Source organism: Rhipicephalus microplus, chromosome 8, assembly GCF_043290135.1.
Source record: "Rhipicephalus microplus isolate Deutch F79 chromosome 8, USDA_Rmic, whole genome shotgun sequence".
Lineage (NCBI taxonomy): Eukaryota > Metazoa > Arthropoda > Arachnida > Ixodida > Ixodidae > Rhipicephalus > Rhipicephalus microplus.
Window position 1 is genome coordinate 63,046,906 of NC_134707.1, and position 15,197 is coordinate 63,062,102.

A 15,197-nucleotide genomic window follows, 5' to 3' on the forward strand; every position below is an offset into this window, starting at 1 on the left:
GAGAAGGGTTAAATCTTCAGATGCCAGAAACACTTTATGATTATGAAATGTGCCATGGTTTGGCAATGCAGATTAATTTTATCAGCTAAGACTCTATAGGGTGTTTCTTAAATCTATGTACACGGGTATTTAGGCAGTACGCTGGCGCTGAAAATCTAACCTGCATCGTGAAGTTTTCCAACACAAGAATCAGCGTAAAATAATAAGCCGTTTTTGCAATGCTACCAAGGCCACGGTGAAAATCGGACACACGTACCCGAAAATAAACTTGATTTGGGCCTTTGTGCAGTTTGAAAGCCCTTGCTCTCCATTGTTGTCTCGTCTCATTAAGTATCCACCTTCTGCCGAACAGTTAAGCGCATTAGGATAACCAACAATAGGAAACGTCACATTTTCCCCATCGTGACTTGCCCCGAGTCTGAAAATAAAGACCAAATCATTTCATGGCCATGGCCCAAAACGACGACAATAATTAGTGGGCTGGCTTTGTTGTTCACTTGCCAGCTGTGCTCAAAGAGCACTGTGCCAAAAATTTTAGTGTTATTGGTGACTGATGATTTACGATTATAGTATCGAACCCTGGCCGTCCACAGTGGCCGTGAAGGGGCTGCCAAGCTCGGCTTGACGGCCCCTACATGGAATCACCCGGATTCCGCAGGGTCTCCCTTGCACCTTTTCCGGAGCAAAATAAAGTTTTAGTCATCATAATCATCATCATAGGATGCTACCTGAATTATGGATCTAGATATGGCTAACAGCAGACGCTATATGCAAATATAGCGCATGTTCTGCACACGTGCAGGGTATTGCAAAAAATGATTACAATGTTTTTTGATAATCACGGAAAGGAGGCATCTGCGTGCTACTAGTGCATTGCCTTTCGTGTGCCGGAGGCATCTTCAGATGCGTACAAACAATAATTACGGCATTAACTATTTTAATTCAAAGAAATAACTTTTGAACCAGTGGAGATAGCCGGTCGAGTCAAATGAATGAATTCAAACTCTTCCTACAAGGAAGATGATGATCAAAACTTTATTCTCCCAAAAGAAGGGACCGGCTCCGACATCTGTTACGCTACTTAGAAGAGGTCAGCGGGAATCCGTTGGGACAGCACGGCCTCAAAGCACGTGATATTACCCGGCGTTGGGTCGAGTCGTCTGTACGCAGTGGAAATGCGCAGGCACACACTCTCCCCCGATATCTCAACAGCCGAGCGCAGTTCTTTACGCTTTGCACTTCCCTTTCTTCGCCCTCGCAGGCCTGCAAAGATTTAATGATGATATATGGTGTTTTTCGGCGCAATGGCCATTTGATGGTCAAAGAGCACCAGTTCATTGGATAAGAGATCTGGACAATGATTGTGATTAGCGGGTGTATAAGGGCCTTAAAATTTTTTGCGCTAAGGCGGGTAAAAACATAGAAGGAATAAAATCTTGTCCATGTCATGAAAAGTGCGTGGTGTTAATGGATCACAAAAGTTTGTGATAATAGAAACCATGGTGAACATGTATGACATTAGCGCAAGTGCCTCAATAGTTCAACCCCTTGCGTCCAAGGGCTGTGAGGCAAGTGCTTTGTTCAGTGTAGCCACCGCAACAAACCTCTCTAGAAAGGTCGTGATACGGGATTCCCGGGTATAGGATATGAAATGTACGAACTTCTCTCAAAAAAACTAACAACAATTTATGTGTGGAAAGTGGTTCCCTACCGATGAAAATTGCACCTGCGAAGAACTAACTTCGTTGGTTACTTACACAGACATTCTGCAGCACTACAGATTAGACCAAATCCACTATCTTCCAGCTCATAAAGACCTCCCCCGACGGAATGCCGTCCTGTGGCGCAAGCTTTAGACATATGTGTTTCCCAACCCCTGGTATTACTGCAAGGTATGCCCACACCTCGTGACAGTACACTGTAGATTGCGCTTACAATGAGCCACCCTCATACATATGACATGAACGTTACCACAGCACGTAGACGTTTCACACACAGAAGATACATGGGAGCCCCTTCGTACGAATAGTCCATAGCTTCTTGGAAGCTTAGGAAAAGCGGCCACTGCTAATCACCACGGAGCGATGCAATCAGTCTAATTCAGCAGGCGAAGCTGAAACTGACACACAAAACAAAGCATCTACCATTCACTTGACAACACCCTCAGTGGCGAAACTCCCTCGCCGTTATCAACCGTCAATTTAGGCACTTCACTTCATTCACGCTCGCTTATTCTTCTCCTCCAATGTGGGAGAAACAGTTTCGTCATTGAGGGTGTTGTCTAAGTGAATGGTAGATGCGCTGTTTGGTGCGTCAGTTTTGTTTTCACCAGCTAAATTGGCGAAATCGCATCGCTCTACGATGATTACCAGTGCACGCTTTTCCAAAATTTTTAAGTGGCTATGGGCCATTTGTAGGAAGGGCTTGAATTCGCTCATTTGACTCGACTTTATATTACCACTGGTTAAAAAGTTACTTGTGTTAATTTCTTTAAACACTGACGTATTTATTATTTGTACGCATCTGAAGACGTCTTATGTCACAGGAAGGCAACGCCACAAGTAGCACGCAGATTTCTCCTTTCAGTAACTTTAAAGAAGATTGGACACATTTTTCGAAACACCCTGTATATAGGTATAGAAAAGGGTATTTCATATCAGCTGTGCCAGGTAAACTTTCGACCATCTAAGATCATGCTGAAAAAAGTTGTGCAGGTATATGTGAGTATGACAAGTGGTCATTGAGACGTTATGTTTCCGCCTAAAATTTCTGAGACCTAGAGGGTGCTTCGCAGTTTGTGTAGTAAAGTGAAACCGTGGCACGCTAAATAATTTTTACTGTGTCACTGGTTGTAGCTATCACTACGAAACAATTTTTTTAACTCAAGGCATTATTCTTTTATTGCAATGATAGTTCATTCATGGATCATATGATATGATAGGGTTTCAAACCTGAAAATCTAGCCGCTTTTGTTCTACCGGCACTATGATAACATATTTTGAAAGCCGCAAAGAAACTTACGAATGTGCTATTTCATGAGCGACCGTAAGTACTCCGCTGTACGTATGTGGTATATCTTCTGCCATTGAGGCACTGCGATTGGTGCATACTCCACCTAAGAAGGTTAAACCTGCAAGATAGTCACGTTACGTATTACAAAAAAGTGCGCAGTTTCGCGACAGGGATGAATCCATCAACGCAACAGCAACACATTAGAACATTATATGTTCTAAGGTTAGCAGCTGTCTACTTTGGCATCTGACCGGACTCAACTCAACAAATAGCTCACGTAAAAAGAGCGGCAGCTGAAGCGAGGGAACAAACCTTCGCGTTGTTCGTTGTTCACGCTTTCCTCTCTTGTTCTATGTTCCGGTGCATTTATATCTACAGCGAAAGCTGCACATTGGCTGGGTTGTCAGTGAAGAAGTCTATCCCGTCGCAGCCGTGGCAACGAGCACGCTCTAATCAGATTATACTGAGAGCTTCCATATGGGATTGACTTGAACCACTCTACAGAAGCGGTGACGGTGGAAACGTGAAAGGGCTGTCAATCGGTAGGCCGATGATGCAGTCCTGGCACAAAAATAGGCCCGCAAGGTCGAGGGCCAACAGCAACCGCGTACCGATGATCCGGCAGCCATTCAAGCCGCGCTAAACCGCGTAGGAGAATGCAAGAGCCGGTGGCGGGCGAATCCTGCAAACCATGCCACCGAGTTATCTCGCGATGTCAAACGCTTGTAACAACGCCGCGCGGAAATACGTGGCGTTGCGGGAACACTCGCGTCAATGTGACGAATGCGAGAGCGCGTCCGCAGGGGTGAACACGCGCATGGTATGCATGGACACGCACACGAACACGCGCATGGTTGCATGGTATGTTTTATCAATGCACCACAACGCAGCCGTGCAATAGAACCCGGCATCTGGTGCTCACAAAAAAAGTGCTGTGAATGCGTGGAGGTACATATCTGCCAGTACAGCAAGTATTGCGAAGACTAATTAAGCAATGAAATACACCTACCTTTGACCTGCCTATTAATTGATGTCTTGTTGTTGATGTGCATTGCCAGATCAGCACTAGAACAAAAAACATTTCATGTTTAAAAAGGAAATGATTCAAAAAGTAGAAAAAGGACACAAGTGAACCGCAAAATATATATTTACTTTTTGAGTAGTCGACATTATTTGTATCGCTGTAGTGTCGACACTTATGATCATGTCCATATTCTTGCTTTGCTGCATCCGCCCCGGGCCCCGATGGGATGACGAATAAAACGCTCAGAAATTTAGACGACAAATCTATCACAGCCCTCACCGAATATATGAACAAGTGTTGGGAAAAGGTTAAGATACCCAAGCAATGGAAAACGGCAGCAAACATAATAATTCCCAAGTCAGGCAAGAAACTAGATCTTGATAATCTTAGGCCTATTTCCCTGACATCCTGCATAGGAAAGTTATTAGAGCATGTAATCCTAACTCGCCTGTCAAAGTATATGGAAGACAATGAGCTCTTTCCTCATACGATGGTAGGCTTCAGAGCGAAACTGTCTACACAGGACATTATGCTTAAAATTAAACACCAAATAATTGATTCGTGTCTCAATACACACGACACAAAGGTCATAGTAGGCCTAGACCTTAAAAAGGCATTCGATAATACATCACATAAAGCTATACTTGCCAATCTTCAAGCGTTAGGGGTAGGAAAAAGAGTATACGATTATATAAAAGACTATTTAACTGACCGGACTGCGAGAATAACACTAGGCGAAGCAGAATCCCAAGACTTTAGTCTGGGCAGCAGAGGTACGCCGCAAGGCTCAGTCCTATCCCCCTTTCTTTTTAACGCGGCCATGATAGGTCTCCCTACCAGACTGAACGAAATTACAGGACTCCACCATAGCCTCTATGCAGATGACATTAACTTATGCGTAGCAGAGGGTAGTGACGGATACATAGAGGAAACTTTACAAACCGCAGTGAATGTTGTAGAAGAAAATCGGAACTTCTTTTCTATAACCCGACATGTAGGGGTCGGAAAAGTATCCAGGAAAAACCTAACATTAAAGTCTTTGTTAGAAAAACACAAATACCTACGGTCGAAAACATAAGAATTCTGGGACTCCGAATCAGCACGAACGGGCATAACGGAGAGGCGATTAGATTACTTGAAACCAGTGCGCAGCAAATTATGCGTCTACTTAAACAAATTGCAAACCGGCGCTATGGTATGAAGGAAAACAATATGATAAGACTGGTACAAGCTTTTGTCATCAGTCGTATTGTATATGTGATTCCGTACCTCAGACTGCAAGTGGCCGAGAGAGTAAAGATTGACCGAATCATTAGACGAGTTTTCAAACAGGCGATCGGACTTCCAATAACTACCTCTAATGATAAATTACTTTAATTAGGGCTTCACAACACATCAGAAGAGCTTATAGAAGCTTGAAGAATCGCACAATATGAAAGACTTACGCAGAGTAAAACAGGTAGAGCCATACTAGAGGAACTGGGTATAAACTACGCAAATCAATTTGGCGCTAAAAAGGATATCCCGTATGAAATCAGGAAATGTGTAGTAATCTTACCGATTCCAAAAAACATGCACCCCGAACATCACAAAGCAAGGAGAGCTGAAAGAGCGAAAAATATACATAACAACGTAAAAGATTTACCGGAAACAACATACGTAGACGCGGCCAAATACACAGGAAATGACAACATGACTATAGAAGTAGTGGACTACAAAGGAAATCATAAGGTCAGCGGCTCGGTGAGAACGAGCTTTGCAGAAAGAGGCGGAGGAAGCAGCTATTGCAATGGCCATAGCATCCACCTCGACTTCACTCATTGTTAGCGACTCGCAGACGGCTGTGAGAAACTTTGCACGAGGGCGAATATCCCAAATAGCTTTAAGAATATTGGTTGGATACAAAGACCAAAGAACAATAGAAATAGTCTGGGCACCCGCTCACTCCTCCTTGCCCGGCAATGAGGCTGCACACCAGACAGCTCGAGGACTTACAGACCGAGCCTCTGGATTGCCCTGGTCGAACGGGGAGGACGATGAGAGATTTGAGCGGATGACCACTTACAGAGATATTACGCAGTATATTACAGGCTAAGCAGGAAAATTTATCCTCCCGCACACTCGTCATTGAACAAAGGACAGGCGGTGGCATGGCGCCTACTCCAGACCCACACGTTTCCTAGTCCAGTAACAATGAACCGCTGCGTGCCGGAACTTCATTCGGACAAGTGTAAATTTTGCCACAACAGGGCGGACTTAAGCCACATTTTATGGGCATGCCCACAGGCCTCCATGAGAGGCGAATTTCCAGACGGGAGTGGATGGGATGCCGCGCTCCTCAGCTCTGACTCTCAATTACAAGCCCGCCTAATAAGGCAGGCCGAAGACGCCGCCAGGACCTATGGGATCATGGCCGTCGTCTAGGTTTGGTCCTCCCTTCTCCTCTCGCACCTGAAAGGGGAGGAGGACCATTCTGCTAATTCAATAAAGTTTGTTCATCATCATAATCCAGTATCACACCTGTTCTTCTAATTGTGGCTCATAGGCTTATGTTTACCATATTGTAAACGAAAAGCTCACTGATTACCAAATGCCACATTTTAGCTCAGCTATTTAGGTATTTAAGTTCCTTCCTCTACACAAGATGGTCACGTGCTCGGACATCGGCTTAGGAGACTTGAATTTCATGAAACTGCGGCAATAAGCAGCCATTTAGCTAAGTAGAGGAGATGACGCGTTTCTCGGGTATTGAAAAGGCTGCGTTCTCTGAATGCATCACGGAAAGTTCACTTCCAAGAAATTCGGCAGATCCCACGTACCTGGGAATAGACGTTATGCGAAGCATCCGGAGAGAAAAACGTGGTCGTGCTGCAATTTCTTCATTGAGCGACATATCATGAAATGACGCTAAAAATATTGTTACGTGATGGTACATGCGAAACTAGGCGCTTGAAGATATATTTACACAGCGCCAACGCGCAAGCCAAGATGGAGAACGAGTGCTGCGCTCTACACTAAAGTCACGTCGTCTTTCTCCGCGCTTATCTAACCACTTTTGTGGGACATTGTCTCATAACATAACCCCCGTGAGCTCACCGTCTCGGTGCTTTCTATGATGTTGCCGAGTGGTAATGGTTAAGGCGAGATACATGAATAATGTCTGTAGACAGTGAAGGAGAGGAGGAGGAAGACTCGAGCGGGGCTATCACGTAGGTCACATCTGTCACCTGGCACAATACGCGGTAGGGTCCCGAATAGCAAAAAAGCAGTTTTTCAGAGAGCCCAACGCGCCTGGTCGGAGTCCACAATAGCAAAGAAAACCAGCAATAAAGGAAGCTTGGTTATGTTGGGAGTTGTAACGTGGCCGCTGCTGATCTTGCGATGCTAAGAGGCGCTGATGGGCAATGTCTCGTGCTTTTCGAGCTCTGGTGATAGCATAGCGGGCGTATTCGGTCGTCGAGTAGATGGCTGTCAGGAAGGTGGAGCCAAATGGTAAAGTTAGATCACGGCCAAACACGAGATAGAAAGGTGAAAAACCAGCTGCATCGTGGCGTGAGGAATTATAGGCGAACGTAACGAAAGGCAATGCGACGTCCTGGTCCTGGTGGTTGGACGATACGTACATGGCGAGCATATCGGTTAAAGTCCGGTTGAATCACTCAGTCAGTCCGTTAGTTTGTGGGTGGTAGGCTGTCGTAAATTTATGTTTTGTCTCGCAGAAGCGAAGCAGGTTGTCGATAACTCGGGAAAAGAAATAGTGCCCACTATCTGTGACGAGTTGGCGTGGTGCGCCATGATGAATTATGACGTCGTGCAGGAGAAAATCGGCAACGTCCGTGGCACAGCTAGTTGGTAGAGCCCGCGCAATGGCGTACCGGGTTGTGTGATCCATCGCAACAGCTATCCACTTATTTTCAGAAGTGGACGCAGGGAAAGGGCCTAGGAGGTCAAGACGAAGTCGAAAGGACGGATCAAAGGGAACGTCAAGTGGTTGGAAAAACCCAGTCATGCTCACCGAAGGTTTTTTTCGGCGTTGACACTGATCGCACGAGGTGACGTAGCTGCGGACCGAGCGATAAAGACTGGGCCAGTAAAATCGACGCTGTACACGATCATACGTCCGAGACAGTCCGAGGTGACCGGCAGTGGGAGCGTCGTGAAGCTGGCCGATCATGCTCGCACGTAAGTGGGAAGGTACCACAAGGAGCAGTTTGTTTCCATCAGGGCGGGCGTTCTAACGGTACAATGGGCCATTCTTGAGCACGAACAGTGGAGTAGATGAATCGGGTGCCGCAGAATGAAGCTTCTCGATGATGTTACGTAAGGCAGAGTCTCGGCGCTGTTCCTCACGGATGTAGCTTAAAGCGGAGAGAGAGAGGACACATGGCGCTTCATCAAACGCCTCAGGTGAGTCCACTAGATTTCGAGATAAGCAAGCAGCGTCATGGTGTAAGCGGCCAGATTTGTAGCACACCGAGTAGTTGTACTCTTGGAGTCGTAATGCCCATCGACCAAGGCGCCCAGTGGGGTCCTTCAAGGATGCGAGCCAGCTAAGTGCGTGGTGATCGGTTGTGACGGTAAAATGTCGACCGTGTAAATAGGGCCGAAATTTTGCTACTGCCCAAACGAGAGCAAGGCATTCCTTTTCGGTGATTGAGTAATTCCTTTCCGCCTGCGAGAGAAGACGGCTGGCATAGGCGGTAACGCGGGCGCCGCCACTTTGATGCAGGACCAAAGCAGCACCAATTCCGTGGCTACTGGCATCGGTGCGGACTTTTGTAGAGGCGGCATTGTCAAAATGTGCCAGAACAGGTGGTTCTGTTAGCAATGCAATATGTGTAGAGAACGCCGCAACCTGCGCAGCACCCCATGTGAAAGACATATTTTCTTAGTAAGTTTTTGAGAGGACGGGCTACTTCCGCATAGTTGTTCAAAAAACGTCGAAAGTACGAGCACAGACCGAGAAGGCTGCGGACTTCCTTGATGCAGGTCGAAATGGGAAAATTCCGCACGGCTCGCACTTTGTCGGGATCCAGGCGTACACCAGAGGAGTCGACAAGGCGGCCCAACATGGTTAGTTGCTGGCGTCGAAAGTGGCACTTTGACGAGTTCAGTTGGAGACCGGCATTGCGAAAAACAGCCAGTATTGAGGATAGGCGGTTGAGGTGGGTCTCAAATGTCGGAGAAAAGTCGATAATGTCATCAAGGTAATATAGAAAAATAACCATTTGAACCCACGCAAAAGAGAGTCTATCATCCGCTCGAAGGTGGATGGAGCGTTGCATAACCCGAAGGGCATGACCTTAAACTGGTAAAGACGATCGGGCGTGACAAAAACGGTCTTTTCGTGGTCCATGTCGTCGACAGCAATTTGCCAGTACCCTGATCTTAGATCAATGGACTAAAAATACTTAGCGCCGTGAAGACAATTCAGGGCGTCGTCTATGCGCGGTAGCGGGTAGACGTCCTTTTTAGTAATCTTGTTCAGATGTTGGTAGTCAACACAGAATAGCCAAGTGTTGTCCTTCTTTCTGACAAGAACTACATAGGAAGCCCATAGACTACATGATGGCTCAATTATGTCTCTGGCGAGCATTTTGTCGACTTCTGCTTGAATTATGTGACGTTCGCGTCAAGATACGCGGTATGGCCGTCGACGGAAAGGGGAGCCATCGCCGGTGTCAATGCGGTGCTTTACGGCAGCGGTTTCACCTAGCAGACGACCACAAAAGTCAAATACGTCCCAGTATGACTCAAGGACGTGAAAGAGCGCGTCAGCTTGATGCGGCAAAAGGTCTGACGCGATCATTTTTTTAATGTCAGCAGACGGGCTTGCTTGCAAAGATCGAGCATTCGTGTAGTTACAGGGTCCAGCATCGTTTGAAGACAGAGCTGAGACGACGCATTTGTCAGAGGGAGTCAGCATGGCAAGGACAATTCAACACGGGAGCACTTGTGGACACAGAGCAAAGTTGAGCACAGGAATCAAGGCGTGGTTTGCACGTAGCTGAATAACAGTGTGTGTTAAGGTAACACTGTGAGTCAAAAGAATGGATGTAATTGGCGTGAGCACATAGTCGCCATCGGATACAGGTGGTGAGGGCATTACGGTGATGCAGGTCACAGCTTGCGGTGACAAACGGACATGCTCAGCAGAGCACATACAAGCTTGAGGTGGACTGGGCGGATCAATCGGACATGGTAGGTCAAGTTGCACAATACCAGCTGAGCAGTCGATGAGGGCGGAATGAGTGGACAAAAAGTCAAGACCGAGGATCACATCATCGGTGCAGTGAGAAAGAACAGTGAAGAGAACTGAAGTTAGACAGCCGGCAATAGTGACGCGTGCTGTACAGACGCCAATAACAGAAGCCGTACCACCATCAGCAACACGAACACTGCGTGAAGGGGCTGGAGTAAGGACTTTCTTTAAGCGGTCACGAGTGTGCAAGCTCATCACAGAAATATGGGCGCCAGTGTCCACCAAGGCTTTAAGAGATAAACCATCCACTTGAACGCCAATCAGGTTCTCATTGGTGGGCAGCGTCAACAGAGGAATTAGAGAGCAAGTCGTATCAGCAGCGTCACCTCCAGGAGCCGCAGCCGTTAGCTTTCCGAAGAAAACCGCCGGGCAGAGGATGGGGATGGGGAACGGGGTGGCGGCGGAGACCGGAAAAATCTACGTCGAGGTGAAGGTGAGCGACTGTACTGGGCAGTGGTCGTAGTGGTCGGGTCGTAATTAGCTGAGTCATCACGCAGTGGTAGTTCCTGGCCATAGAGATGGGCTGGTGAGTTGAGGTTGGAGAAGCTTGAGTTTGCCCGATATGGTGAGGTCCACGTGCTTCGGCAATGGCGGGAAATGTGTCCCACTCGTTCACATCGAAAGCAAATGGCCCTGTCGTCAGGCGTCCTCCACGCATTTGGGTCACGGTTACGTGGAGCAGGGCGGTGATGATGCTGTGGGTGGCTGGAGGTAGACGAACTGACAGAGTCGGGACGGTGTACAGAACAGACAGCGTGAATACCCGCGTTCGCTAGTTCTGGGCGAACAATGGTCTGTATCAGTGAAATGGTCAAATAAGCATCACTCGGTGCTAGTGCTCTCAAGGATGCGGGTGATATGGCCTCAATTTTGTGGCGTACGATTCTCGTGATGTCACCGGAGTGAGAATTGGGCTGGGTCGCTATACGAAGATCCTGGTAAGTTGACGTAGCACCAGTGTTGGGAAGGCACGTAAAGTGGTGGGCAATGCGACGGCTTTTAGCCTCTTGAAAGCGTTGGCACTCCGAGATAACATCTTGCATGGTAGAACAGCCTCTGCACACAAGCAGGTTAAATGCATCGTCTGCGATGCCCTTGAGCACTAGCACTACCTTGTCTGCTTCAGCCATGGTTCGGTCAATTTTACAGCAAAGGTCAGCACATCTTGTATATACGCCAGGCAGGACTCCGTGGACGTCTGAACATGTGTGCCAAGTTCTTTCCTATCGCCCTGCCTGCCGCCGGCAGATTGACCAAACAACTCGCGTAACTTTGTCTTGCATACGTCCCAGCTCGTGATCGCGTCCACATTGTTATTAAACCCTGCCTTGGCCGTTCCTTTCAAATAAAAGATGATGTTTGCCAGCGTCAAGGTTGGGTCCCACCTGTGGGTTTCGCTGATGAGCTCGTAGAGTTTAAGCCACTCATCCACGTCCTGGTCTTCCGTTTTCGAAAAGTTGCCGGAATCGCGGGGTGGAGCGGCCATGAGAAAAACAGGTGAGGTCGGCGCCATTGATCCATTGGGCGCGGCAGTTGACGAAGCGTTGCTGCTGGTGGACATGTCGGAAGCAGCGACTAAGCGTCCGCTGCGTAACTCCGTCGCACGTTGTAACCCAGCACTTTCCACCAAAATGTTACGTGAAGGCATTCGAGAAACTAGGCACTTGAAGATATTTTTACACAGCGCCAATGCGCAAGCCAAGATGGAGAACGAGTGCTGTGCTCTACACTAAAATCACGTCGTCTTTCTCCGCGCCTATCTAACCGCTTTTGTGGGACATTGTCTCATAACAATATGTACAAATGTTGCCCGCAAAGATATGTATTGAAGAGTTGCAGATGTTTATATAACCAGCACTTGCGCAACGATGCCAACTGGAAGATGCGTATCACAGCACCAGAAGCTGATATGAAGCGCTGATGCTCGCGAAGATGCTGGCCCTGAACACTGCTACGCAAAGCAACATCAGCGCCAGGCAACTAACCACGATTGACACTAACCCGACGTGGCAGCTGTATCAAATGAGTACATATCTAATGTTTATAAAATTGTGGGTAGGCAGCCCTGCAACTACTATTGATGTTTCATGAAGATAAGGGTCTATTTGAAAAGTAGTGCAGAGACTTGGCGTAGCTCTGTGGTAAAATGCTTGATTGCCACGCAGAATTCTTAGGTTTGAATACAGCTGGGACCCTGACTTTTATTCTTTGCATTCGTCGGATCGAGGTACACCAATGTCAGGTGTACTTTTTGACGCTCACGCGTTCACATCGCCCATGTGTGTTCTCTCTCGTCATTCCGGGGTAGATACTAAGTGTAAATCCCCTGTGGCGCATACCCGCATACCAGTGGCACATACCCGCCTGTGGGTATGTGCCACTGTCTCGCAGGAAGTTTTTGACGACGTACGAAACGGGATCGTGACATTATTCGTGTCTTGACCAGCGCGTCATATTTGTCAAACCGTCCTACCCTTTCATGCTAATTTTAGTTCACGCCAAGTTAAGGGGGTGACCACAAGAGCACCCAAAGCTAAGCGGCTAGATGTATAGATAGACAAATAGATAGATAGATAGATAGATAGATAGATAGATAGATAGATAGATAGATAGATAGATAGATAGATAGAGAGATAGATAGATAAATTCAACGACGCTGAGGTTCACTAAGAAATGCTTCGCATTTAATATATTTAACAGAGCTCGCATACCTGGTAAGCTGCGAAACAATGTCGCAATGTTCCAAGTCACACACATTAAACAGGCCTGCGGTGGCATATAATGCATCACGAGCGTCCACTGCACATACGTTGTGGTAGCTCCTATCGTTGAGCGTCAGCCCACAAATGTTTCGACCTGCTATGTCCAAATTCTGAAAAAAATTGTTTTGGAAATAATTATGCAAAGTGACCGCATACTTAGTGGTAAATACGTGACAAATGCCTTTTTTACGTCAGCAGATACCAATGACTTAATAATGATAGCGTATAGTAACCATAGACTACCTACGAGACCAAATACCTCACCATTGATTGGTAACACCTGCAAACTACACGCTCAGTTCAAAATACAATACCGACGGCAAACTGTCAACGTTGTGAAAACGTCACGCGCTATCGTGTGCACTATGAGAGACAGTGCATGAGCCTGCGGCAAACAGCCTAAAACCAGGCGCTGAATGATTCGTGGCCTATTTACCACGCGATCGCTTGCTGCCTGTCATAGTATATATAGCCCAGAGAAATTCGTCATCGGCGAAAGGGCCTGTGGCCGAATAACGTATTTCTATTCCGTATCCCATATTCCGTTTTCTCTGTTACGTCACGCTTGAGGCACCGCCCATGCCGAAAGCTCCAACGTTTTTTTTGAATTTGGCCAATAAAGAGTGCTTGTTACCGCCCATAGTGCGTAAACAAGACAAGTGTGGCAGTTGGCCTAGTTTACGCAGAAATCTAGAGAAATCTGTAGCACTTTTTGGTTATCTTGAGGAGAAAAAATTAAGAAATTTAGCGACTTTCTGGCCAAAAATTGCCAAGGGGCCATATATTCGATTTATTTTTTGCGCTAGTGGAAAAATCCTTAGTATCTTCGTGGTATCTTGAAGAGGAAAATTTAAGAACCTTACCTACTTTCTGGCTGAAAGTCGTAAAGGGGTCATATATTTTATTTATTTTACTCACGAGCATCTAACAAAAAAAACAAACAAAATTAATTAAAAGACATTTGATTTATGTGCTTCTAGCGCTGACATGAATAAATTAGATTGCTAAAAGTAAATGGTAAACTTTTGTGTTTTGAGAGTTGAGGCCACATGTTAGTTGTTTTTGCGTCCAATACAAGTCACATAATGGCTACTGTGTGTAAAAAACAGCTGATCGTATCTACGAGCCGCGTTTCACGTTCTGTGACATAGAAATCTGCAAGTAGAATGTAATGGTCACTCCCGTATAGATTAATAATAGCTTTCCATTGTAAGTAATGTAAGAGTGAAGGTTACCCAATGGCAATATATATGCACGATTATGTACTGTGTGTGGTACTGTAATATGTGGGTTCTGCCTTGTTAAAGAGAGAGGCGCCAGATGTAAGGAAAAAGTTTTCTATTCCACGACCTCTCGCATCACATCTAGTATTGCCCCATAGCACGCTGTGGGCGTTAAAACCTCCTATGACTAAATACAGTTCTGGAAGTTGGTCAACCAGTTTTTCAAACTCTATTTTGTCGAACCTTGCATCAGGAGGTATATTCATGGAGCGAACGATCACCAGATAATTGAACAGAATAGCCCGAACAGCCACAACATCGAGGGGGCTTTGAATCGGTACGTGCTGGCATGCAACTTTTTTGTGCAATGATTGCCACACCTCCTTATGCGGTCTTGCCACTATCTCGACCTTTACGAAAGACGACATATTGATTTAAGAAGTTCCTGTAGGTAGACTTTAAATGTGTTTCTTGAACACAGAACAGCCTTGGCTGATAATCATTTAGTAAGTCTTTGACATCATCTAGGTTATGAAATAGACCCCTAGCATTCCACTGCGAAATTTGCGTGCCCATCTTTTGGAAAATGTGTGTGTTGTGTGTTCAATGTACATGCTAACGGGAAATCGGTTTCTGAATGCACAAGAAAGGTAGCCATTCATGTTACAGATCCCTCTTGTGGAGCATTTATGAAATGTTTCCCTTTCTTTTTGCGCTCCAAAGAGCGCTGATCATTGGGCGTTGAAGACACTGGAGTTCGTCCATCGACATCCATAGCCTTCTCTGAGGCATTGGCAGACCGAGGACTAGGCATAGAGACTTGCGTCTCTCTCCTTGAAATGCGGTTCAACTTTGGGAACTGTGGACCGAAAGTCTGTCCGTTCTTCGAAGTTGATGGTGCAGCAGTAGCTGCT

The 15,197-nt window shown here is 46.4% G+C and overlaps 1 protein-coding gene across 1 annotated transcript in view; it reads right to left on the reverse strand.

Annotated features, from left to right (window-relative positions):
• The window catches only part of LOC142768267 (venom metalloproteinase BumaMPs1-like), a 322,813-nt gene that overhangs the window by 638 nt on the left and 306,978 nt on the right, over positions 1–15,197 (reverse strand). Inside the window, exons 6-10 of the mRNA XM_075870222.1 lie at positions 13,010–13,170; positions 5,595–5,639; positions 4,022–4,077; positions 3,022–3,130; positions 257–418 (exon numbers count right to left, since the gene is read on the reverse strand). Of these exons, the coding sequence (XP_075726337.1) occupies positions 257–418; positions 3,022–3,130; positions 4,022–4,077; positions 5,595–5,639; positions 13,010–13,170 (533 nt within the window). The remainder of the gene's footprint in view (positions 1–256; positions 419–3,021; positions 3,131–4,021; positions 4,078–5,594; positions 5,640–13,009; positions 13,171–15,197) is intronic.